Here is a 27,283-nt window from a genome sequence, read left to right on the forward strand (position 1 = left end):
CAAAAAAGAATCTGGTTTGAATTTTTTTTCTTTTTGTACAGACAGAATACGAAGAGGGAAGGCTGCAGTTCTTCACGGAGGAACCCGGAACGGATGGAGGCGGCAGACGAAAGGTAAGACCAACGCAGAGCTTCAGCCAAAACCTGATGAGAGCTGATCCAGAAAGCAGAGCATCTGTTGAAAAAGGCTGGAAAAACAGGGAAAACGAACGAGAGAAAGTTTTAAAGTAGATTCAAAATGACAACGTCTGACTCAGGTGGAGATAAAACTGCAATCAGAAAAGTGTTTCTTTTCTTTCCCTCTACGTCCTTCAGCCCCACAGTCTGAACCGAAACACTGGTAACTATGGAAACCGATGAGTTTACGCGCGCGGGTCATTCAAACCCCTCCACTTGTGAATCAGCTGATCCTTCCTCTGGAGACCCGAACGCGTCTCCTCCTGATTCACAACCGTTTGAGTGGAGAAATCCTCAGAAATGCAACGTTGAAGCTGAACTTTGCATACATTTGTCCTCCATCATAAGAAAATGCTGAGCACATGTTGAAACACAGCATTTCTACTGGAGTTGGTCTTAATGAGTTAAAAGAGGAGAGACTTCAAATATAGGCTGAGAGCACAGAAACGGCTCTTCGCTCTTTGAGAAGGAAGAATTCATTTTTCCCTTTAGGTGTCAGTCAGGAGGTGTCGGTCCAGCTCCTGCAGAAGAAAAGGGAGCAGAATTTTCTCTGAAGGAGGTTTTGGCCCAACTCAGCCATCAAAAAGGTCCTTGGTTCTGGGTCCTGTGTGACCCAGACGTTGAATAAAGTTTCAAACACTTCACTGACTGATGGATGAGGAGGACTTCCCCGGAACCACCGGCTTGAACTTTGAGGCTTGAATCCAGGTTGGGTGGAGAGGAGGTCGGGCTCAGGAGTGAGCGTCCTCCTCCTGGGGGAGGAGAGGCAAACGGGAGCGTGTCCCCGTGTGTCTGTTTGTGTGCTAATCTGTTAATCCTCCTCGTTAGCCTTAATCAGTGTAACGAGCTTCACTGCTGTCTCCATTCATCGCTTTCTTCACGTTTGAACCCGGGCGACCTCCCTCCCCCAGCGGGCTGCGGGCCCTTCGGAGGAGGCCCCCGGACCGGTTCAGCGTCCCGCAGAGCGTTAGTGAAGAGCCGCAGGTCCAAACCCGTCACCGGACGGACCACTGTTGGTTACATTTACAAGATTTAAACTGAAGAAAAACTCAGCAGACAAAATGGGAGACATTTATGAAACACCAAACAAAAAGATAAAACCTTAATAACAACATTTAAACCAAAGAAACAGCTGTGATTTAATTAAATACCCAACAGTTCATTTAAATGAATGAACAAAGGAACCAAAAGGGCAAAAACGAACATCAAGACTAAATAGAAAAGAAACTTTGAAAGGTGTTTCAAACGTCAAAATTAAACCGCACAGCTTTTTATTCTAAAATTCTCCTGAGATGAAACGGATCAGAACTCTCACAGTCCAGTGTCTAATGAAGGCGGGTCAGTTCCGAACCTGCGGGAGTCCCACTGAAGGAGCAACCTTATGTTTGAAATGCCAACATCCAAACAGGATCTGATGAAATGCATGCTGGGAAGTGATGCCGCGCCAACATCACAAGTGTCTCCTGCAGGCCCTGTGGCGGAGCGGCTGTCCAGCTGTATCAGCGGCGCTCCGGCCGCAAGAGGACGTTCAGAGAGGAGCGGGAGGAGAGGAGGAGGAGGATGAGGAGGGGAGGAGGCCTGAAGGAGAATGAAGACCCATCAGATCACCTGAGGAGGACCCCATGGCTGCAGAACACCGACTCAGGACGGTGAGATCCCGTCCCCCACCGATCCGCGGTTAATGACTGCAGCTCCAAACCCTGCCACTCTGACTCTCTACAGGATTTTCAACTCCAGAACCAGGACCGAAGGTGCAATCGGGTCTGAGGCTAAAACTGGACTCAGGCCTGGAATTCTGATTCAGACCTGCAGACCGGAGGTGAGGGAGGCTCTGATCAGAAGGACAAGGACCCATCACTCAAGGCAGGTCCAAGGCTCTGAGAAACATCCAGCCCTGATCCCTAAACACAAAAGTGACCAAGGACTTACACATCTGGACCAGAACCAGCAAACCCGAAACACCTCTGATGTAAGTTGCAGGGTTGTGGCCATCGACCAGAATCCAGCATTGCAAATCTCTCTGTGTTTGCATTAGGACGGGTCGGGTCTTCAGAGACCTGCAGTTCCAATCTCAGGTCAGTCTTCACAGACCAGAACCACCCGGATCGAGCCGGACCTAGATCTCGACAGAAGACGAGACGGCCAGCAGAGAATCCGCCGTGTGAGCGGGAGAGACGAGAGGGAAACCAAGAGGAGGAGGAGGAAGATCCACCCTTCAGCCTTCAGAGGGAGAGGTGGGGTCCGACCATCGGCCTTCTGATTGATTACCCATGATGCCAAGTTTCTGATACTGGCCGCTTTTTCCGTCTGTCTGACAACAGGTCAGTTGAAGCTGTCAGTTACTCCAGAGGCCGGACAGCTCGCCATCCACGGTACGTCAGCCCGAACCTTCGATTTTTGAAAAGCAATCTGAATCTGATCCGTTTTTACAAACATGCTCCAAACGTCTGAGTCAAACCAAACAGAACCTGCACAGAAACGATCTTCAAAGAAGCCCTAAAGTAGAATGTCTTCATGTCTGCAGTCCACGAAGCCAGAGGGCTGATGGAAAAGTCCCACAGGTCATGTGACTCATACGTAAAGGTCAGCGTGACCTCTGACCGTCACAACAGCGTCTGGATGAAGACTCGAACGGTGCCAAATGAAAAGAACCCAAAATATGACCAGAGCGTCTCACTGTGAGTTCTGGCTGACGTCACAACTGCACCACAGAGAAACAGTGACATGCAGTGACAGCATTCTGCCACAGGAGGGCAGCAGCGCCATGCCGCCCTTTTTCTGCTCTGTCTGCTAACCTGTGTGTGTGTGTGTGCGCGTGCATGCCGGTGGCTGCGTGGGTGTTCCTCTCAGGTGTGTCAGGGGAAAACTCCAGAGCAGGTTGTTGGTGTCTGTGTGCAGGCGGCTGCATGACTGCAGGTCAGTGACGGGAAACAAACTGAAACTATTCATCCATGAAGGCCTGAAGGCTGATGTGTGTCTGTGTGTGCGTGTGTGCATGTGTGTGTGTCTGTGTGTGTACGTGTGTGTGTGCACATGTGTCTGTGTGTGTGTATGTACATGTGTCTGTGTGTGTCTGTGTGTGTACGTGTGTGTGTGCACATGTGTGTGTCTGTGTGTGTGTGCACATGTGTCTTTGCAGGGGCAGTCAGCTGATTGGCTGCATGAGCTTCAGCATCGGTTCTCTCGTCTCGCGCTCACAGGTGGGTTCAGACTCACTGAGGACAAAGTGGTTCTGTCAGTAAAGCCGTAAACGGGCCGCATCAGAACTTTGGTAAATACTTGGCTCTGAGTGGGTCAAAGGAAAGGTCATGGCTGACCCAGTTCTGCATTCCACACCTAAACCTGGAGAGATGGCGGTTTGAAGGATCTGCTGGCCGGGATCCGGTCCACAGCCAGAACTCTGTAACGGACCTCAGAGAGGGTTCTGGTTTGCTGGTCCAGGTCCAGATGCATCTTTGTGAATTTTCTGTCAGGCTGGAAAGTGCTTCACGAATGAAGCTGAATCTGAAGGCATCTCCATGTGAGTCAGAGGAAACATCTCACAGGTCAGAGGTCAGAGGGGTTTTCTTTGCCATTGTCACAGACTAGGAATTTGCTGCGGTGCCAATGAGGCACATACAACACTTAAGAATAATAAGAAACTAAAAAAAATAGACACAGTGATCACAACAATAAAAAGAAACACAGTAGTGCAACGGTGCAGGAAGTGGAAAACTGGACTGTTGTGACTGATTAGTGACTGTTCTTGTGTCGTGAGGTTCTGGTCCGGATGGACTGTAACCTCTTGCTGAAAGAAGTGGTTCAAGTAGACCATGTCCAGGGTGAGACGGGTCGGCAGCTATCCGAGCTGCACGTCCTCGGGTTCTGGAGACGTAAAGGTCCTGGACAGATGGAAGGCTGCAGCCAATCAGGACGGCTCCCACTTGAAGTCCTGAATGATAGCGGTCAGAGTCCTGACAGGGATGATGCCCTCAGGTCTATGGACGGACCTCGTGACTGCTGTAGCAGGACCATGCTGACCTTAAGGCCGTGACCTTAAGGCCGTGACCTTCAGGCCGTGACCTTCAGGCCGTGACCTTCAGGCCGTGACACACAGCTACTACATACATTTTGCGCGTTTTCCACATACATGTCGGTCTTTCGGGATCCATGTGTGATATCCATCATAAGCGCGTTCGTCGTTGTGCTCAGATGTCCGTCGAGGGTTTTGGCCGACGGGTCTTTACCTAAATTTGGTTTTGACCTGTTCAACATTTCTGGTCGGTCTGGAATTACGCAGTTTATGTGTTTTTTTACATATACACAATTATTACATAAATCTAAACGCAATTGTGTGTGATTTTTGTGAGACAAATGTGTGTCACGACCGTTTTCACACATGAACCTTTTATTTCAGGTATACGGCACACATGTCACTCTCAAACGGTGTAATTGATGCAGGAATCACTCATGAATTCCAGATAAACAGATCAATAATCACACGGTTCATCTTCTACGTTGGTTTGCGTGTTCTTTGCGTGGATTATCCGTACTTCTCCCGTGGTTTTAACGTGGTTCACTCCTTCCCGCCGTCTGCAGCTCACTGACTGGTTCTACCTGCTGAATGAAGACTTTGGGAGGAGCAAACATCTCAGAGTGACGTCATGGAGGCGCAGACCAGCGATGAGCCTCAACGGGGAGACGGCAGTGAGAGGTGAGTCGGCGCCGATGCATCTGCTGCGATGTGACGGATGGCTGAGCAGAAGCTGCATCTCCGGGTTGTTTCTATTGTGAAAGTCAGCAGTTCAGACCTGGAGGGGGAAATGTCACATGATGCCCCCGCTCAGGGGCTGACCCACACGGGTTCTGCGGGTTTTGGTCCGGCTCGTAGACAGGAGGGGCTGCATCTTTAGATGAGCACTGAGGGTCCCTTGAGGCACATGCAGCCCCTTTGGGGGACGTCATGAAAACGGAACGTACCATTGCTGTGCGTCCGGCAGGTGTATCTTGAAGTATTTGTGCGGGTAATGTAAATTACATGACGACACAGAGCGGATGTCCTTTACGCTGCGCTCCCATTGTTAGTGAGGTGACTCTTTACTGAGCGCGTGCAAACGCTGCATGCATGTGACGTGTGCACGTGACACGTAAGTAAGTACGTTAAGGCAACAGCTTTAAAGGGATTTTTGGTCCCAAAAATGTCAAAGGGCAGTTGTTTTATCCAACATCCTTATTATTGTTCAAAGACTTAGAGCTAAACTTTCTGAATGACTCACAGATGAATGTTTAGAGTCTTTTTTTTAACCTAAAAGCAACATTTTTTTGTGTGTTTTCTTTACAACTAAGACAAACTGGCGTCTTTTTAAAACATAAAAATGAACAAATAAACCAACAAACAACCAGACTTTTCTCTACTTAGACAATCATTCATTGTGTGATTCCATCTATCCGTCCTCACAGTTTGCTTGTGTCTAACTGGTCGTATGGTTTTCTTTGGAAACTTATTCTACGTTTTTGATCAAATCTTGAAAAGACACAGAGGTGGTCCATCCACGTCAACGTCTCAGACGGCGTTCCCGTCTCAGGAGATCAGGGGCCGGCCTGCAGATCTCTACACTCTTTCAGTTTCTGAAGCCTCTCGATAATAAGCTGCTGAAAGAGGCTCAAATGGATGCAGTGGGAGTAATTCAAGGTTTTCCAAGTGAAACCAGACCCAGAATGAGTGAGTGAGTGAAGACGTTTGCGGTGGAATGACAGGAACAATGAAATGGTGCTGGCTGATCCTCTCTGCACATCACATGAGTGTTCTTCATCTTCATCAGTCCTCAAACAGCAGCAGGTCTGAAGGGAAGAGATCATCCTCACGTCTGCGTCACCAGGTCCAAGCAGAAGGACTGAATAAAAAAACAAAACCTTCAAATGCCACCAGACGTTTTCGAGGTAACAGAACCCCAGGCGGCTTCCATGGGGTTCTACCGAGATGCAAACAGAAGCCGCACGGCTCCGGGTCCACACATGTGCCGCTCACTGTGCTGCTGACAGAAGGATCACTGGGGCCCAGCGGCAGCAGCTCACCAACTCGTTCTGGAAACAAGCGGAGCAGCCAGGCAGAAAAGTATGTCAGAGATGATGGCTGCCATTCCGGCTGAGTAGGCTGGTACACTGAGGGTCTGTTCCGCAGCAGAACCCAGCGGATCCCAGGGGCTGCCCTGGGTGGAACCAACACCTGGGAACCCAGCGGATCCCAGCACCGACGGTTGGACGTGCCCTGGGTCAGGCTTCTCTCCTGGGTGGGGGTGTCAACAGGGAGCTGAACATCTCCATCAGTGTGGGAGCGGCTGATGGAGATGGGCTCGGTCTGACAGACGGGCTCGTCTCATTGGAGGATCCATACATCTATTTATAGAGGGGTGGGAGGGGGGTCGAGTGAGCTACAGCATGAGTCCCGCTCGCTCACTGTCCCCCTGGGGTTACACGCGGTTGCCATGGCGATGAGAAGTAGTCCCAAAACCATGTGACCCTAACAATACCTCTGTGCCTATGTCCCTCAACCAGCCTCTCTCTCCCTCTGACATCATGCTGAGATCTGACACTCGCTTGCCCGGGGCAGGGGGGGCGGGGGGCACTGAGCGAGCGAGCGAGCAGGACCACAGAAGAAGAAGAAGAGCAGACGGGCTGCTGGACGCATGTCAGCAGCAGCACTGAACTGGAACCCTCGGACCCCTGGAGAGGTTCTGGACGCTGAAACGGAACCAAGTCTCTGGTTCTGGGCTCCTTCTGGAGTTTCTGCAAGCTGGACCATAAACTCATGATGTGTGGACAGACCCAAAAGACAAAAACCAACATCTTCCTGAAGCAGAGGACTTTTCAAGTTGGGGCGCCACATCTGGTCTCGCTCTGTCTGGTTCTGGACTGAGGACAGCTAAGATGTTCTGGAAGAGCACAGCCTGGTCCTGGGACGACACTGCAGGCGCGGATGATGATGACGACGGTGGTTTTCTTCTTGCAGCGGACCTCGGTGGAACTCCAGGCTCGGCTCCAGAGGCAGACAAGAACCAAGTCTCCAACTTCCCCAACGTCCCCAACGCCTCAGCTGGAGCCAAAGAACCCGGCCGTGGTGTCGCGACCTCCAGTCGGCCCCTGGGCCTCGACTCTGCCAAGGCCGACTGCATCAACTACAAGACCACCCTGTCTGCCAGCAACGGTTCTCAGCACCTGCGGGTGAGTGGTCCATCTAAACCTCCATCTGTGACGCCTTTGATTTTGGGACCAGACCCCTCAGGGGTTCCTACTGTTCTGTCAGCCGTTGTCGTCCTCAACAAAAGCACATTTGAGTCGCCAAACCTCAGAACTGGGTTTTTCTAGTCCACGTCTGCCATCTTCACATTGGAGGTGCTTGACCTACAGAGCAGGGCTGCAGGCTGTGTGCAACATTTGAGTCACAGCTGTGAAGCATGGAGGAGATGCAGTCGCTGGCGGAGGAGGCTGACGGCCGATTTACAGACTGATGAAACCCTCAATCTGAGGCATCAGTTCATGTTTGCTTTTGTGTTGTTTGTTTGTTTCCATGGCGGGTCTCAAAATTTGGGATTAATGACACAAAGGTTTGCAGATCCAGCCCTGACAGCAGTAACCAGTGGTTGTTGATCATTCCTCCATGGAAAGCTGGACTCGCCTGACAGATCGGCCTTTAGAAGCTAAAGAGCAGCTCAACAATGAACCTTCTTCAAAAGTCATTTGAGTTATTTTAAAAAGGATTGAACACAGTTTCACTTAAACATTTAGACATAAGCAGACATTTTTCTCCGTAAAGGCCGTGTCACATAGCCACGTGCACACTTTCCACATATGACACGGATGTAAACTGGTCATAGGTGAATCCATGTGGAAAAAGTGAGAAAATTGTGGTCTTTATGTGAAATTTTCTCAGATGTATCAGGAATGAACCACATTAAAAACACAGAAGAAGTAAAAAAATAAACCACGCAAAGAACACGTAAACCAACATAGAACATGAACCGTGTGATTATTATGATGTTTATCTCCAGTTCATCAGTGATTTGTGGATCAATTACATAACTTTAACATGATATGTGCGCCGTATACGTGATCTGAAAGTTATACATCGGTGGAAGTCGATAACATATATCACGCATGTATCACGAAAGACCGATATTTCATGCGTGGAAAATGCACAAAATGTCCGTACTGGCTGTGTGACCCGGCCTTCACATCTGTCAGGAACATCAAACAGAGACATTTTTAGACCTTTTTCCATCACTAGTCGCCTTCATCAGACCAAATCACTACCCTTCCACCACCATGCTTTCCTGTTGGCGTGTAGTGTCCACACCCGTCCCAGGACAGAGAACAGTGCTTCACCCGCCTGGGGGCCAGTTTGGCAGGCGCTGATATAACAGGTGACAGCACGGCCAAAATCGTTGGCTTTGGTCTCATCTGTCCACCAGACGCTGATCCAGAAGTCCTGCTGTCAGTCACAGCAGACACAGCTTCCCTCCTCTGTCAGCCTGATGGGACTGGATGACCGTTTTGAAGAAACGTTTCGTGTTTGATAGGATTGTACTGGACTGCCTGTTTGTTTCGTAAAGCCAACTGCGGCTGAAAAGGGACAGACGGCGACGGGAGCCACAGAAGCTCATCAGTAATCTGACGTCTGTAGTGGAGATCTGGAGGTTTTCTCTCTCAAGATCTGACGGGAAATCTTGTTTGGAATAACAGTTTCAGGCGGTTGTGCAGAACAATCTTTTCATTAGGCTTTGAGGTCACAGCTCCAGTTTTGTGGCAGTCTGGGTCAAAGGAGGCAGAGTGAGCGGAACCAGGACCGTCCTGGTCCGGTCGTCAGTGGTTCTGCTCTCCATGCTGGCTGCAGAAACCAGACTGCAGCAGCGGAAAGGTTGCAGGGAGCATTTCTGTGCCCACTCATCAAACATTCAGACATGATGAATTATAGAATGAAGCTGCTGCCGCGGCCCTGAGAGGAAATGCAACCACAATATGACAGTACGACTGCGACACATCCAAACACCCCCCCACAAAGGCGGCGTGAGCGGTCCACAGCTCGGATCAGTCCACGCCTACCCCACAGCGCACAACGCCGCGGCGACCTGAGGAAGCGTGAGAGGTGAGAATCTTCAAGTTGGGGTCGCCGGGATCATCCATGATGGTCATTAGTCCTCACAAGGTGAGAGGGATGCGAGTGTGTGTGTGTGTGTGTGCAGGAAGTGTCTGTCTTATCGCTGTGGCACATCCACACATTCTGTGCTGTTGTGGGCCGGAATGTGTGTGCACGTTTCCTGCTATTCTTCTGCACGCCGGTTCCCACAAACATCCAGTCTGACGTGGACCCAGCAGCAGGCTGCTCACTCTGGTTCTCCCGGACCGGACTGGGTTTCTGCACTGAACCATATCTGGACTTTTGACATTTGTCTGCACTGTCCTGGATTGTGGAGTTCATGTACGGACAGATCTGGATCAGGACTGGACTATTCTGCTGAAGTCTGCTCTACATCCAGAGCCAGCTCTGGCAGAACTGTTGCTGTGATTTGAGCCCCTGTTTGGGCCTCACAGGTTCTGGATCCAGTTGGAAGAAGACCCGTTCAGAACCTCTGTTCTGCTACCATGCATACCATTCACCGCCTGTGTCGCGTCTGCATCGGACAGAACCTGCCACAGGTCTGAGCCTCCACTTTAATGATCAGATGGGGGGGGGCTAAAAGTTTGGATCCGCTCAGTCTGGCAGAACCTCAGTGAAGTGAGATGAAGGGAACTTTTGTGACGTTTGAGTTATTTTGAAGAATGCAAGGAGTGAAAAAGCAGAAAGAAACAAACTCTGTCCTGTGTGTGTGTGTGTGTGTGTGTGTGTGTGTGTGTGTGTGAGTGTGCGTGTGTGTGTGTGTGTGTGTGGGTGTGTGGGTGTGGGTGTGCGTGTGTGTGTGCGTTTACGTGTGTGTGTGCGTGCTCAGACAGTTGATGGCACTTTGCCCCACATTCATGTGCCGGCTCTGCTCTGTGTTGTGGTGCACATCTATGAGTTGATGAGGCGGCTGTGTCCTCATTGATCGCCCTGATCGCTGTCATTGATCCACGATTACATGGTCCCTGCAGAGCCGCTCCAAGCTGAGCCTTTGTTCGGGGGGCTTTGCCCTCCAGGAGGCCGTTTGCAGGAGCGTCAAGACCCGAGAGTGGGAATGAGGCGGCAGAACCTGCAGGCAAACCCCCTGACCCGGGTCTGTGGAGGAGCAGGTGTTTGAACATGTCGTCCAGAGCTACACAAACACTTCTATGTCAGGAAAACCTGCAGGGTGTGTTTTTTCTGTGCAAACATCTTTGAGCTGTTCAGGCACCACAGAGCAGAACCCGTCTACCGGTCCTTCTGGGCTTCTTCCCCTTAGGGTTCTGGTGGCAGACAGGAGAATGTGGTGGCTTCTCGTCTCTGCGTGTCCTGATGGTTCCTGTTGAAGCTTGTTGTAGGCTGACAGATGTTTGTCTAAAGCGGACATCTCATCTGCAACACCAGTTCTGTTTGCTCAGGCGACTCACTGGAGCAGAATAACAGGCAGAACTGGCAAAGAGGAGCCACTCCGATCCTGTGAAGACACACAAACTGTCCTTCACAAATACCTTCACCCTGGAGTCCAGCTCCTCAGGGTCCAGAGCCTCTCAGGAACCCTGCAGCAGTTTTAATATCAGCCTGTCAGTCTGGACTCCAGGACATTAAACTTCCTTTGTTAGAGAAAAGTCTCAGGACGCGTCGACCTTTTTCTCTGTTTTTTTTAAAGTCATGGAAACCGCACACAGACCCGAACTTGACCGTTCAGCTCGACTCAAGACTGCACCTCCTGCAGCTTGCAGCCAGCACTGCTCTGAAAAAACAAGACGTTTGCATTAAAATAAACTTTTCCAGACACATGAAACAGAAGTGGTGACAGTTTAGCTGCTGTGTGTCCGGCTGGTTCTGAAGGAAATCAGCAGAACCGTTGTATACGTATAACCCACACAGCATCGCAGAAGATCAGCTGTTCAAAATGAGAGAAGAAATCCAGCTGACAAACAACCAGCAGCAGGTTTCAGGCAAAACTTCTACTTCTACTGGATCTGATAAATATTACCGTGAAAATAAACCCAGAAACAGGCGTGAACAGAACCAGATCCCGTCCTCCAGGTGGCTCTTGGTCTGCTCTGATGTTCAGCTTCTGCTGGTCTTCAACTGACTGCCAATCCTTTTCTGCAGGTCAGCATCCTCCGTGGAGAAGATGGTTTTGGATTCACCATCTGCTCGGATTCCCCGGTCAAAGTTCAGGCTGTGGACCCTGGTGAGGCTCTTCCATCGTCACACATCCTGACTGCATGTGCAGAACTCAACATGTGAGCGTTTGCTCAGATGGAGGCCATTCTGACAAAAACACGAGGACAGTTTACCTGTCTGGAAGGCGGAGCCTGTTGGGTGGAGGATCAGCATAGAATTTGGAACCAAGCTTGAAACCAGTGGAAAACTATTCCAACCAAGTTCAATCCATAGAATACTTTGAAGTAGGTGCGAAGTGTTCAAATCAATCTAAAACTCTGAAAAAGTAGTTGCCCAACAGTAGCCGGGTCGGCTCCAGTAACCCTGTGACCCCAAAAGGGATTCAGCTAGGGATGGGTATCATTAAGGTTTTAACGGTACTACTACTCTTATTGATACTGCTTATCCATCCTGTATTTTATCGATACTCTTATCCATACGAAAAATAAATAAATAACAAATTAAGAACATAAAGTGTTTTATTTCCTCATTATGCAACAACTTTGTTTTTTAACAAAACATTTTACTTTATACATTTTTCCAACTTGAATAGTAAAATACACGAAGAAAGAAGTTATTTAAAGAAAAATAAACAGCAACGTTTTGACATATTGCTGTCATGACGTAAATACAAAACAAACTAAATAAATGTTTGAGTTCATAAAATCATCCCAGAGAGAATCTCTGCTTCAACTCCCGCATTAAAAGCTGCGTCTAAAACTCCATCTGACAGTTGCAATGGCAGATAACCTTTATATCTTGTGGGACACAAAAAAAGCGACTTCTCCCGTACCTACAGCAGAACTGTTCAGGTCAGATCTTAACAATACTGCGGTCTTGAAGAATGTTGCCCCGGGGCTCGTTCAATACCGGGGCTCGGTACCCATCCCTAGATTCAGCAGATGGATGGATGGATGGACTGATGGATGGATGGATGGATGGATGGATGGATGGATGGATGGGTGGGTGGGTGGGTGGGTGGGTGGATGGATGGACAGGTGGAGCCCAACAACTTCAGACCTGTGGCTTTAACGTCTAACCCAATGGAGGCCCTAGAGGGGCTGATCCTGAATCACCTCCAGCCCCTAGTGAGCCCAGTGCTTAACCCTCTGCAGTTTGTGTATCAACCGGGCATTGGAGCGGATGACGCGGTCATCTACTTGATGCACAGAACTCTGTTACAGCTGGAGGAACCTGGAGGTACTGTGAGAGTCACGTTTTTCGACTTCTCCAGCGCTTTCAACACCATCCAACCATCACTGCTCAGGGGAAAGCTGGAAGGAGCTGGGGTTGACAACCAGCTGACCGCATGGATTATTGATTACCTCACCAACAGACCACAGTATGTGAGGCTCCAGGACTGTGTGTCTGCTCAGGTGGTCTGCAGCACGGGGGCTCACACTTGGTGAGAAAACCCTCGTTGGTGATGTTTCGTCTGCTGAGCATCAAACTGTGAGATTTAAACACAGTGACGAGTCCGGAGGGAAAGAGTGACTCAGCAGATCATCCAACACTGTGGGCGCCATCAATGTGAAAGGATAATGAATGGGGTCGGTGCCCTTGTTAGCTGCTGTGTTCAAGGGTAACAGTGGGACGCGTACTTCTGAAGAGTCCAAAGGGTGGTTGAAGGTTCCTGCAGCTCAGTACTGGAAAACCAACACTACAGATCCATTATTGCAGGAAGTGTCACCAAGCTGTGATCTGGTGGTCAATGCATAGTCAGAATGAAGGTAAGTAATAAAACTTAGTGAAAGAGGGTAAAATGGGTAAAAACCCAGCTATGAACCTGGGAAGGCACAACTTTCAACTTCCTTTTGTAAAGACAGGAGGTGAACTTTTCCTCTCCCTGTTTGACCTCCATGAAAGCCTCCAGCCTGACCTCAGTGAGTGTCTCTTGTCTTTAGGAGGCCCGGCTCATCTGTCCGGACTCCGTCAGGGAGACTCTGTCATGCAGCTCAATGGACTTCCTGTAGAAACCTGGAAATGCGTGGACCTTGCTCATGCCATCAGGTACCTCAGGCTTTGCTCCCTCACCTCACTTGGTGGTCTTTTATCTTTGTTTCCGTCCGGTTGGTAGCCACCGTCTACCTTTGGTCATTACCGTGTGTTCCGGACGGGATGGTCCTGAGGCAGGCATCCGTTTTAGAGCAGAATCTCATTGACCTCGTGATGTTTGGTCTGAAACTCTTTTCCTCAGGAGCTGTCCTTCACAGATCACGTTGGTGGTGTGGAGAGGCTTACCTGAGGCTGGGTCAGGATGTGATGCTCTGCTGCGCTCACAACCCCACAGTACGGTGAGTCTGTCAGAACAGCCCCCCTGGCCGGATACCGGCTGTCATGTGTCTGGTTTCTGTTTCCCTAAAGGTTGCTTCTTCTCTTGTGGAGTCTGGAGCTTGTTGTTTTTTTCTTGGTCCGCTCCCAGACTCCTCTAAATTTCTGATGGACTTTCCTGAACAGACTTGATTGTGTCCAGTCTCTGTGGCTCCTGCAGATGACAGGCAGCAAGCTGCTGTCGCACCCGTCCCACAGCAAACACGGACGCAGGTGGGGCCAGGGACTGGGGGTCCGCTCCAGCTTGGGGGCTCTGGGCTCCCTGTGGCGGGACAAGGTAGAGGAGCAGAAGGAGCGAGATGAAGACCAGGAGGTGTACTCACCCCCCACTGCCACGCTGAAAGGCACCCGTGTGACATCATCAAATGGAGACAACTACATCATTCTGTCCCCTGTGAATGCAGGAGCCCAGGTGAGTCCGGCGTGTTCAGAATACTTTGGCCAGATTTAGGGCTTTCCTTATTTTTGCTCCAGAATCTTTTACTTGAACCACAGCTTTCACTTAACCTGTTTGTCTGGTTCTGTCTCAGCTCCTGCAGCCTGTTTACCAGGACAGGAACGGGACCATTGGTACGTCTGATCTGGATGTTGGTCACCTATACTGAGTTTTGACAAATATGAGTTCACACAAACGCCTCCGGTCCGCAGGTCGTCTGTACCAGACGCACCCGAGCAGAGGTCAGAACCTCCTTCACAATTCTCGGAGCAAGTCCTCTGTGCCATCGTTTTCCAGTCATCCCGCCACTCTGCCACCCCCACCTGCCAAAACCTCATCATCTACCTCACCTGGTAACTGTGGCAACTACCAGAACTGTACCATCGTCCAGTCTCATCTGCCCCACTCTGGATACGGAACCTACGTCAGTCTGGCACCAAAAACTCTCATCTTCCCAGTCTTTGTCCAGGTCAGAACCCCCCCCAAACTCCTAAAGTTGTGTTTCTCTGCTGCGCTCAAACCCAAAGATTCATCAAACTACTTAGTTTAAGCTCATTGGAGCCCAGTCCAGCTGGAATGGAACCCTCAATTTGGTCTAGACAAGGGGTCGTTTATGACACGAATAGCTCATTCAAATCTCTTTCTCCTTAACAACTCTGCCTTTGTATTTATATTTATTTCTTAAAGGTACAATGCTCACAAAAAACAGTGTGGAGTGCTCTAAAATAGAGAAACACTGTACAGACGCCTTAGCTCATTTTCATCCTCCGTCCTGAGCTGACTATGGCCAGCCACCAAGAGACTGCAGATAAAACTAAATAAATCAAATAAAATTAAAAAGAACATTATTAACATGAAATTGCATGAAATAAAATGACATAAAATTAACATAACATAGATTACTTTTAAAAAGGTTTAAAATACATAGTTCCCCACGGTATACATCAATAAAATCACCAAAATCAGAACAATACTACGAACAACTATGACCCCTTTTCTCACCCCCCCAATGTTTTATTTTGACTTTTGTTTAGGAAACACTTTTATGGCATTTCACCAACTATAATGCAAAGAAATACTAAAACACATGTCTAAAATATGATTTAACTCACAAACAGCTGGTCGAATATGTTTTAGACATATTTTGACATTAACTCAAAATAAAATGTTCAAAAAGGTTTCAGATCCAGAACGGTTCTTCCAACCAATAGAATGACTGAGTAACAGCTGTTCATTTCTCTATAGACGTCTATGGAACTTCTTGGAACCACTTCCTGTTTTGAACACCAGTGGGGTGCCACTCAGTCCAGTACCTATATTCAATCAGTGGTTTTAATTCTGAAAACTTTTGTTTTGCTGGAACAGGACCAAGCCCTGATGGTGACTTATGGTCATCTGGAGCATTCAGAACCGGCGCCAAACATGTATGAGAGAGAAAGACGGGTCCCTTTCACGCTGCCTCTCTGTGCCTCCATTATCCTGTTTGCCATAAAACCAACCATTTGTTAGCAGACCACCGGGGGTGGTGGGCTCGTTGTTAAAGTGGGGAGGGGCACGCAGGAGCGTGCATGTACGTGCACGCACACAGAGGCTCTAGCAGGCATGTAGCCTGTCGGAGCATTTCTTGGTGTCCTTTTTCAGCAAAGCTGAGAGTTTAGTGTCAGAGTTTAAACACATTGATTCAGCTCATGCCAGCTGGGACGCTGCAGCACAGCACCTTGGGCACTTTGGTTTTGAACCTTTCTGAGCAAATCACAGATGAAACCACAGGAGCTTTTATTGAAGCCTTCTTTTTATGTCAACATTGAAAGTTTTCCTGCTTGTTTTTGATGCATCAAAAGAAAAAAAACAGATGCGTTTATGGCTAAAGTAGATTTTTGTGCAAAGTTTGAAAACAACAAACACAGTGGCAGTCACTGAATTTGAGAACAAATTCAGAAATGCAACTTGAGGTCATTCAGGCCACAGAGTCAATGTGAGAAGAGCAAACAGAGGTGGTCATCTGTGTTTTACTCATCATTGAGTGGAGATACCAACTTCTATGGGACTCTCATATTTGGGGGTAAAAAGGAGCAAACAAAATCTACAAGCTAACAATCAGTCTTGTAGAAGCAACGTTTGATTTTAGAAAATCAGATTATTGTTCTACATTTCTGTCCAGCATGGAAATCTCTTCCCTCATTCCCAAAGTTCACGCAGCCTAAAGAAGAATTTTCTGTGTGGGTGTTTTGACGCTGACACACCCGCCTGACATGTTTGTGTTTCTTCAGCCTCTGGACCTGTGCAGCCCGGACCGGACTTTGCTCATGTCAGAGGAAATGGTTTTACATCAAGCCAACGCACTTCCTGCTAAGGTAACGGGGACCTGTTCTGACTCCTCCCACTGACCGTTTAAGAGAACCAGAGTGAGTGAGGACCACGTCCCGCATAGAAAATGACTTACTTCCGGCTTCAACCAAAGAAAGTCCATTCAACCGTCATTCTGTTCGCGATATGGACGCCGCCACGTTGGAATCAGACGTCCTCAGTAGCACTCGGCTGTTTCAAACGTTGTAAATGGAGGACAGTGGGCACCACAGTCTTTCAACGAGACATCTGATTGGCCCGTTTATAACTTGAACAACTTGGGACTGCAGAAAAAAAATATCCCAAAAAAATTAGGATCATCAAGAAGATGTTAAAAAAAAAATGTGTCAGATCCAGACTGGTTGTTCTGACCAACAGAATGACAGAATAACAGCTGTTTATCTCTCTATTGAAGTCTATGGGATGTTGGCTTCCTGGAACCAGCAGGTACTTCCTGTTTAGTCCAGTTCTCATGTACAGTCAGTGGTGAGTTCCCCTACACATCAAAATCTTCACTATAGCTGTGAGCTGTGTTTCCATGACATGTGTGTGTAGAACGTCACAATTGCAGTTTTTGAATTCAATCCTAATTATGCAAATAAACACAAACCAGCTGACGTGAGCAGTCATTCAGAAACATGGTGATGAATGTGAACCATTCTTTGACAGCAGATCCATTCAAATTTCTGCCACGGCGCTAGCGCTCATCATTATCTACCATAGGACACAACGGCGTGTTTTTTCATTGGGCGGATTTATTGTCGCAAATCCAATTTGCACAATTTTACAGTGAATGGAAACGCAGCTACTGTCAGCTCCAGGAACTCACAAACATAGAATATCAAAGTCAGACATGCTAACATAGTGCTGCTCCCCCAGCTCTAAATCCTCCAAAGTGAAGATCCCCACCTTTAAGCTGTGCAGAGTGAAAACAGAGTCCTCCTCTGTGAGGCAGGCAGACTTCTGTCTGCTGAGTATTGATGAACTGTCCGAGAATCTGTTCGTTCAGAAGATAAAAACCAATATCTTATGGTGAAGAGCAGACATCTGATCCAGGATCAGTCTTACACTAAATGGATTCTGAAAAACACACATGCAGCCATTTCTGGGAATTCACTGCAGTTTGGTTTCAGGAAGGGAAAGGGAGATGCTGGCTCAGAATCGGAGATGCTTTGATTTCTCTGATCTTGGGGTCATGTGACCTTCAGTGAGCCTGACTTTACCCCTGACCGGAGCCACCAAGTCACCCCCATAGAGCAAGAAGACCTGATAAATATGATGTTGGGACTTGAAGAGGTTTACGTCGATGAGAAGCACAGCACAACGAGGACTGAGGGAGACGGAAGAACCGTTGGCTTCTCCGCCTGTGAACGCATGAAAATAAGTTGAAACAGAAGTGAAAACAACTGCAACAAAACAAAAAAAGAGATTCTAAAGAGTAGGAGGCTCAGAAGGACTGCTCCTCATTTAAAGAATAGAAATATCTAGACAATAATCCCCGGTATGCAAAAGGTCAAATTGTGAACATCTATCCTAAAGAGCCCCAAACCCAGAAGGGAGGCAGATACGGGCAGATTCCCACAGGGGGGGTCCTGGAAGAGCTGACAGCAGGATTCATCAGGCCGTCAGACTCAGACGGTTGTTGGGTCCAAAGCTGCAGATGGAGCAGAGCACAGGTGAGACAGATAATGCTGATCACCTGGAAAGGGGAGGGACTAAAAAACAAAACTGCTGCATATGTGGTAAAACGCCACCGCTTGTGGTCCTCCCCAACACATGGAAGTCCCCATACGTGACAGCATGTTCATGGATGAACACCGGGTTCCCCTCTGTCAATGAAACACAGTCAACGAATCTGAATGAACTTTCTTCCACCTTTTTTCAGGGGTTATACAGGTGGTTTGGCAGCAGTTTTTACGCCCGACCCCCTTCCTGACACAACCCTGTATTTTTATCCGGGCTAGGGACCGGCACAGGGGGACCCGGGTTCCCTTGTACCTACATAGTTAGGCAGCAGCGTGACGGGTCTAACCCAAGAACCCTCATCGCGCCCCCTGGGAATCAAATCCTGATTTCCCACGTGCCAGTACACTAAAAGACCACATTCCACAGCCACTATGTACACTTTTGCGCATTTTCCACGTATGAAATGTCGGTCTTTCCTGATTCCATGCATGTAATCCATGAGTGTTTCCTGCGTTCGTCATCTGTGAAAGTCTTTCGTAAAGACAACAACTTTTCTCCCTTTTTCCACGGATATTCACGTATGACCAGTGGATGTGAGACACGGCCTTAACCCAGTTGCTTAACCTTCTTTAAGCATAATAATAAAAACTGACTGAAAATCATAGCCAATGAAGGCGTGCACGTGTGTGCACGTGTGTGCATGGGTCTATGACTGTAAAGCACTTTGGGCCCTTGAAGAAGGTAGTAAAGCCCTTTAAAAGTATACGCTGATTCCCATTTACCGTGTGTGTTTCAGGTGACAGTGCTGATCTACAGTGACCTGCTGCTGTTGACCAGAGAAGATGAAGCTGGACGCTGTAATGTCCTCCAGAGTCCCCTGTACCTGAACACGGTGAAGCTCAGAGAAGGTACCCCCCCTCTTGTTCTGACTGCATGCCTGTGCATGTGTGTGTGACTTTGATATCTTTTTTTTTAACTTAAGTTTCATTTTATTTGAGTATTCAGCAACATATGCAGTGTAAAAGACATTCAAACTTTTGTCTTTTTTTATACCCCAAACAAACAAGCAAACCCAGCCTGTTGCACCATAAAAGAAAAATAGTTCAATACAATAAACGCAAATTTTTCCAATTGGAGTAACACTGTTACCCCTCAGAAAGAAGCGATGGATCAAAATCTTTGATCTTGCTCAGAAGTGGCTGCCACACATTAAAAAACCCTGCAGTACATCCCTTCATTGAAAATCTGACTTTTTCAAAGGTAAGATGGCACATTAGATCAACAAGATATGTCCTAAAAGTAGGCAGTTGGTTCTTTTTCCAGTGTAGGAGGATGAGCCTTCTGGCCAGAAGTGTAGTGAAGGCGATTACACTTTTGGATGTATTAGGAAGCCGCAGAGAAAACTCTGATACACCAAATATCGCAATTAAAGCCTCAGGAGCAACGTGTGTCCCCAATGCATCAGAAAGAAGTTGTGCCAGAAAACGGCCCCCAGTGTCAGACAAAACCAAAACACATGTGACCTTGTACCTGGTTCCGTTTCACATCGATCACAATTAACATTACGGTCTGGTTTGACTTTAGCTAGCTTTACTTTGGACCAGTGCAGTCTGGGAACCACATTGAATTGTATAACCCTTTGTCTTAAGCATATTGAGGATGAATAGGTATTCTGAAGAGCAGTCTGCCATACATCCTCTGATAGGTCTGTAGCCAAATCTTCTTCCCACCTTATTTTGCTATGAGTCAGTGGATCTGTGTTGGATGAGCTGATTGCTGTGTAGATTTTTCCGATGAATCCTTTTGATTGTGGATTAAAGGTCAAGATGTTTTCAAAAAGTGAGGCTGGTGGTCGCGAGTGGAAATAAGTGAGTGTGGTAGATAGAAAACTTCTAAACTGAAGGTCTCTGAAGAAGTGGACATCGGGAATTCTAAATTCCCTTTTTAGTCTCTGAAATGAAACAAATTGACCTTCGATGAACAGATTCTTCAGGGTTCTCAGACCATTTGCGGACCAATTTGTAAAAGACTTATCAGTTATAGCAGGGATAAACAGAATATTTTTCACAACTGGGGCATATATCTACATATTTTTAAGGCCCAGGCTTCTCCTAAATTGTGCCCAGATCTTAATTGAATGTTTAACTATTGGGTTCTGTGAAATTTTGTCGAGAGATTGCGACAGTGGTATTGTTGAACAAAGCAGAGAGTGGCAGAGGCAGATTGACATGACATTCATTCAAGATATAACCATTTAGGTTCCCTAGAACTTGATGTCTCTAGCCAATGAAGCAATGTACGGATATTTGCAGCCCAGTATTAGTATTGGAAATTGGGAAGTGACATTCCCCCCCCCATAATCTTTGTGGTATTGTAAAATATTTTTGCGAATGCGGGCAGTCTTTCCATTCCATGTAAATGATGAAATCAGTTTGTCTAGGTTAGAAAAGAATGTTTTTGTTAAAAATGAGGACTTTTATATCAAACATTGTAGAAATAACTCGACCTTAGTGGTCAGAATCCGTCAGATCAAACCAGTTCATTCTCTTGATTTGAACCCAAGTGGTTCAAATCTGTTTGGGTTCATCAAAACAAGTTTGACCAAGAATCTTAGGGGAAATTTTGTTAGAATTCTTTTATGCTTTTTCACTTTTTAGTTTACTGCAACACGACTGTGTGTTTCACGGAGTGACAGATGCGCCACATGTGATCCAGAGTTTTCGGTGAAAGGCTGAAATGACTCTGAAAGCTGCTGCAGAGCCAGATTCCTGAGGACTCAGAGAAGACAGACAAACATCTGAACAACATTGGAAAAAAACAGGACTGTCCAAGAACGGGAGTGAGTTGGTGGGACCTCACCCATGGAAAATGACTCACGTCTGGCTCCAACCATATAAAGTTCGTTCACTCGCCATTTTTTTGGCGACCCGGATGTTGAAACCAGACCACGTCAGTTAGCAGTAACTGGTCCGAGTCAGTCTGAGTTTCTATGGAAACCGCTCTCGCCAATTAGAAATGAGCTAGTTGGATGTCCAGACCCCTTCCACAAAATTCATCAAATTTTTATAGCATTGGAGGTGAGACCACATCCTTTTTACCGAGGCATCTGACTGGTCAGTTTATAGTATCCTGAAAGTATCCTGTATCCTAAAAAGAAAAACAAGTCCCAGAGCTGAAAAGTGAGAAAGGCTTTTTATTTTTTCATGCAAATGTACGTGTGACTCTGTTTTGAACTGATAGAAATGGAGCAAAAAAAACAGTTTTATCTATTTGTACAATTTCTGCCAGACTTGTTCCAAAAAAGGAGAAAGAGACAAACATTTAAAAGGCTGGTGGTCCTCCTGGAGATCAGGATACAAACCTGAAGCCCCCCCCCCAGAGAAGTCCTCATTTCCCCTGACCTGAAAGACTGAATGTTCCATGTGGATGAATCCCAGAGCCACCATCAGCAGCTGTCAGGATTTTGCCTTTGCTTGTGTCTCCCTGCAGTGTCATCAGAACCGCTCCACATCTACTTCCTGCAGAACTCGCAGAGCTGCTGGCGCTGTCTGTTCAGTTTGGAGGCGTTCAGCATGGAACAGAAAGTTCGAGTCCGGCTTTGTCTCCATGACAACATCCAGCTCCAGCTGGTCAACACGGAGACCGGTCACAGTCACCAGGTACTGCGCCGTTCCCCGTCTGTGACTGTCTGACAGCAGATCTTCTCTCTTGAGTAGCAGATCTCCGGGTTTTCTGCGTTGTGGTGATGCTGATGCGTGTGGACAGCAGGCACAGACAGAGGGATAGGGGGGATGTGAGAAGAGCCATCTGCAAACATTTCTGTCCCGTTGTCAGTGGAAGTTGACTCTGCACAGTTCTTTGTGAATGTTTTGGGGTTGATCCCTTCTACAATTTTTATACTCAATCAGGAAAATGTCCGTCCATCCTGAGCTAAAACTAAGATGTAAAGGCTGTGTCCCACAGCCATTATGTACATTTTATGCATATTGCACAGATGAAAAATCTTTATGTGAAATTTTCACAGATGAATGAACCACGTTAAAACCAAAGAAGTAAGAATAAACCACGCAAAGAACACGTAAACCAACATAGAACATGAGCCGTGTGATTATTGTGATGTTTATCTTCAGTTCATTAGTGATTCGTGGATCAATTATATAATTGTAACATGATCTGTGCACCGTATACGTGATATAAAAGTTATACGGCAGTGGTTCATGCATGAAAAGTCTGTTAGACAAACGTGGAACGACCGTGGAAAGACACACATTAGTGTTTGCATCTCACAAAAATCACACACAATTGTATAAGATTTACATAATAACTGCGTGTAAACTACTTAAAAAACACATTAACTGAGTAATTCTCAATCGACCAGAAATTTTGAACAGTCTCAAAACAGAAGTCACGTAAAGACCCGTCGACTGAAACCCTCAACGGACATCTGAACACATCGACGAACGCAAGAAACACTCATGAATGACGTGGATCACACATGGATCATAAAACACCGACATGTCATATGTGGAAAATGCACAGATGTACATAATGGCTACTTTACACGGCCTGAAGCTCCTGCTTAGGAGCCACAGGCTGTAGGCTGTCCAGCAGTGGGCGGGGCATGGAGATGTGGGGAAAGGTTAACCTGTGCTCCTCCCCTTTTGCTGTCTCCAGCTCTCGGACCGGCCCACAGACTTCGGCGTCCTTCCTCTTGGTCCCTCTGACCTCCTCTACCGGCCCTCTTCTCCTTACTCCTCTCTCTGTGACCCCCTGAGACCTCCCTCCCCATGCCTTTTCCCCCCTATGTCTAGCCTCACCTCCTCTACACCTCCACCTCCTAATTTCTGCTCTGTGTCAGCGTACATCTCCTCCTCCTCACCTCCCTACAGAGGTGTCACCTCCCCACCCCGTTTATGCTCCCCACCTCCCTCTTGCTCCTCCACTCTGAGGAGTCCCGTGTGGAAGGAGAGAAGTGAAGACGATGAGAGGCGGAGGAGGAGGCTGGAGGAGCGGCAGCAGGGCGAAGGAGAGAGTGCCTCGGAAACCTCTGAGAGCGTGGGGGGCCTCCTGCTCAGCCCCCTCCACCTTGACATGAAACACCACGATGAGGAGAGCGAGGACAGTGAGGAGGAGGACAGAGGAGGCGCCGGGGAGTTGGCCTTCACCTGTAGACCAGAAGGTCAGTGAAACGACAGGGAGAGCGTGACCTCCTGCCGCTCTGACAGGAGCAGCGGGTGAGGGGAGGGCCGCCTGCATGGTCCGGCCTGTTCAGTGGGTCAGAACTGACCCAGCTCAGTACTGACAGCTGTTTGTCCTCCTGCTCTATGTAGGAGTTCAGAGAAAACTGTCTGCTCTCCTCTGGAGGAGACCGAGTCCTCTGAGGAGAAACTGGAGTCATGACAGCTCAGAAGTCTGCAGTCTGGCTCCTTCAGGTTTCCTGCAGCAGCAGCAGATTTCTGCTAAAAGTCACTTATAGACACATGTCAATAAAGATTCTGTTTTTAACGTGTTCAGGTGGCATTTTCCTCACGATGGAGAACAAATTTTTAAAGAAAATTCAACTGAAAATTGCTTTTCTGAGGATTATCTTATTCAAATCGTTGTAGAAAATAAGGTGGGCGGGGCCTCAAGCTTCCTGCTCCGCCCCTTTCAGATCATCCTCCTGCAGACAAACGGATCCATGAACGTCTGTTTTCCTGGTCGGAGCTGGAATCTGGATCAGAACTGGACGGATGGATAGCTACGATATTTATCCCCAGTTTTGTTGCTCCGCTAATGTCAGGTTGGGGGTGTGAGGGGCTGTAAGCTAGCGGGAGATAATGGATGAAAACCGTCTTTCTATGAACAGTTTTTCTCTTCTTAAATCATTGTCGTCACATTTACACATTTAGGATGAAAACCAATAAAAAGGTCTGACCTGAGTTCCATCAGGTCGTCGGCTCTGAACCCAACAGGCCAGGTGGATGCTTGACCTGATCCCCAGCACAGGTGACTCCAGGAGAACCTCTGGACTTGGGGTGACGGTGCAGCCGGTTGAAGGCGTGATGCCCGCATAGTTGGAGCTGAAAGCAGCTGAGTTGTGTCTCTCAGACTGAGATGAGGTAGCCCACCTGTTGCGTTTGCTGTGTGTTTCAGTTCTCCGCCGCTCACTCTCTGAAGGGTCCCTGCTGCAGGAACCTCGATCGCCCCGCTTCCTGTCTGACAGCACCATCCACCGCCTCACCCGCCCAGCGCCCTTTGAAGCTAACGCCCCTTCAGGCTTTTCGCCACGCCTCCCCTCTCCAGAAACCCTGAGGAAGCATCTGACCAGCGAGGAGTCGTCTCTGATTCACATCCTGGCCTTGCTCGATGGCCTGAAGGTAAAGGGCATGGCCACCGTGCAGCAGCTGCATGTTGGAGACCAGTTGAGGCTTCTCGAGCAAAGTTCTTCAGGATTGAGGAGAATCTTCTTCACTCACCAGTGGAGTCTAAGTTGTGGTTTTGTTCGTTCAGGGCGAAGCGTCTGGAGCTGGTCAGCTGAGGAGGAACAGGACTAAGAGTTTGTATGTAACCAAATAAACACCGATGTTTTCCACGTTCCATCATTCATGGTCCCCTCATGACTCCGCAGGGCTGCCGACGTCCTGAGCCGCTTTGCTTTTCTGCGGAGATGGAAGAACGGTACAGGTATCCATGGAAACAGCTTGGAGAAGGCTTTAAGAAACAACAGGTCAGAAACAACAGGATTTGAGTCTTACCAAGTTTTGATCCTGAAACGAAAGCGTGGCGAAGGCCCGAACCTCTTCTGACGGTGGTGGTGGTGGGTGCCTGCAGCAGACTCTCTTCTGTTTTACAGACCATCTTCAGCGGAGGTGAGGAGGTGGGCGGAGAGCCTGGAGGCTCTGCTGACCAATCAGTGTAAGGAACACCCCTTCTTTAGTGCAAAGTGAACAATCAGGAAGGGGAGGAGCCTGGGAAAGTCCGTCCACTCCCTTCACCTTTTGCTCTGTTGTTTCCCTATTGGTCAGATGGCCTGGCGGTATTTCGTCACTTCCTGAGGTCAGAGTTCAGCGAGGAGAACTTGGACTTCTGGCTGGCCGTAGAGAGATTCAAGAATACACGCCCCTTCAGTAAAATGGCTGCCAGGGCTGTAAAAATCCAGGAGGAGTTTATTTCTGCGAATGCGGCGCGACAGGTAAGCTGTCTGTCAGCACGACTGGTTCACGCCTGCTCATGTGACACAAGTGCGCTCTGCGAACAGGTCAATGTGGACGCGTCCGTCCGGGAAATGACCAACCAGAGCCTGCGACTGGGTGTCACCCCCACCTCCTTCCAGTTGGCCCAGGACCAGATCTTTAGTCTGATGGAGACGGACAGCTACCCGCGCTTCCTCAAGTCCCGGCTCTACGCCCAGCTGGCCGATCACAACACAAAGATGGCTGCAAAGCCGGAGAGTCATAGCAGATCTGTCAGCCAGGCGTGATCAGAGTCTGACCGATCAGATGATTAGGTGTCTCCTAAGACCACTAACACCATGGGTCCAGTTTTTAGCCCAAAAACAGAGGTTTTTGCTCAGATCCTCCATGTCTTTCTAACATTTTTACTCATGTGTTACACACTACATTAGTTCCCTTTGAATAATTAACTAAATTCCAGGCACTAATTCAAGTGTTTAATGTGTATTTGAGCTGTTTTCTTTTCAAGTGTGTCTGATTTGGTGACATTTAATCTGGTAAAGGTTCAGGTTCTGGTCTCTTCAACATGTTATGGATCTGATGAAGCCGTCTCTGGTTGCTGTTAGTAAATCTGTTGGACGTCCACTCACAGATTGTGGACATGTGTTGTAAGTGAGTTCATCACACAGGTTTCCCATCATGCTCGGCTGCACGGACCATTGGGACGGCACGGTTCGCTGAATGCAGTGAACGAGCATGAGGCTCTATCGCTGGAATCCATCAGGAATCATGAGCAGACCGGAAAATGAGACGTCAAAACCACTTTGGATATTTTTGCTAACAGTTTAACTGAAGCTAACGTCGTCATGCTAGACTGTGTTTATGGATGTTAGCGTAACAGAAGAAGCTTTGATCACCTGTACCTCCCTCTCTCACCTGCAGGTGAGATGGTTTCAAAATAAAAGGAAATCTCGTCTGTGGTGGAACGGCTCACAAGACTTTCAGATGGCTCTATAAAAGCATGTGATCTCATGCTCATTGTTAAAAATGTTTGACAGATTCCGTGTAGCCTGCTTTCAAGTGGTAGGGGGTGTGGACTTTCAACAAGCTCACTCCTGATTGGTGAGACCGGTAGGCATTGAAATGTCAATTCAGACCAATCACTGCTTACTGACGTCATATGGGTCCAACATGGCGGCGCCCGTAAAAAATGGCGACTGGTTGGTTGGAAGGAAGGTATTTTCTATGGCTGACGTCACACTCGCTCAGTCCAGTTCTCCTTTATAGTCAGTGGGGGCAAACCAAGTGAGTCAAGTCATCGTTTGAGAAAAGCAAACGTCCCAAGTCAAGTCATACTAACTACTAGTCATTTTATCTGTATGGTACGTTTACAAGTTGAATGGAACCCAAAGTGCTGCACAAACAGCAAAAAGCTGCAAAACTGCCGCACAAAAACACATAAAAGGAAATAAATAATATATGAAGGAGTTGAATAAATCTTAAACTGAAACGTATTAAAGCCAGTGAGTAAGGTGGGTTTTCAGGACGACATGAAGCCTGCAAAGGTCTCAGCAGCTGCAGTCTTTGGAGGAAGAGCAACCCCCCCCCCCCACACACACACACACACACATTAATCTGGGGTCTCTGCACTGTAAAGACCAATCAGCACCCGAAGGGGTTGCATAATTGCCCCCTCTGCGTGAATACCCCCCACCCTCACCCATACTCTGTGAGATGAACTAAAAGATCAGAAACATTTTCTATAAACATAAAATCACGTTGGATTAAACAAAGACAGATGCCGATTCTCGTCAAAATAACAAATATGGGCCTGGCTGATAATCGGTTGAACTCTGAGATGAACTGGTGT

General features: G+C 47.9%; 1 protein-coding gene across 3 annotated transcripts; it reads left to right on the forward strand.

Moving 5' to 3' along the window:
- rgs3b (regulator of G protein signaling 3b) lies at nucleotides 1-26,396 on the forward strand. Of its 3 annotated transcripts, none has more exons than XM_011479727.4 (26): nucleotides 1-113; nucleotides 1,646-1,825; nucleotides 1,899-2,145; nucleotides 2,212-2,410; nucleotides 2,498-2,548; nucleotides 2,701-2,854; nucleotides 3,027-3,092; nucleotides 3,316-3,376; nucleotides 4,755-4,869; nucleotides 7,165-7,376; nucleotides 11,407-11,488; nucleotides 13,365-13,470; nucleotides 13,658-13,754; nucleotides 13,952-14,203; nucleotides 14,322-14,361; nucleotides 14,440-14,696; nucleotides 16,498-16,581; nucleotides 19,056-19,167; nucleotides 21,749-21,918; nucleotides 22,934-23,438; nucleotides 24,395-24,618; nucleotides 24,752-24,801; nucleotides 24,870-24,968; nucleotides 25,095-25,156; nucleotides 25,267-25,433; nucleotides 25,500-26,396. In XM_011479727.4, exons 1-26 carry the CDS (start codon nucleotides 94-96, stop codon nucleotides 25,719-25,721), a joined length of 3,834 nt encoding a protein of 1,277 aa, XP_011478029.1. In that variant the 5' UTR covers nucleotides 1-93; the 3' UTR covers nucleotides 25,722-26,396. The 3 variants fall into 3 exon arrangements, with proteins under 3 accessions (XP_011478029.1, XP_020561993.1, XP_078808533.1); XM_020706334.3 differs by having other exon boundaries at nucleotides 13,368-13,470; XM_078952407.1 differs by having other exon boundaries at nucleotides 2,257-2,410.
- The last annotated feature ends 887 nt before the right edge of the window (nucleotides 26,397-27,283 follow it).

Source organism: Oryzias latipes, chromosome 9 (assembly GCF_053564925.1).
Source record: "Oryzias latipes strain Hd-rR chromosome 9, Olatipes_Hd-rR_3.1".
Lineage (NCBI taxonomy): Eukaryota > Metazoa > Chordata > Actinopteri > Beloniformes > Adrianichthyidae > Oryzias > Oryzias latipes.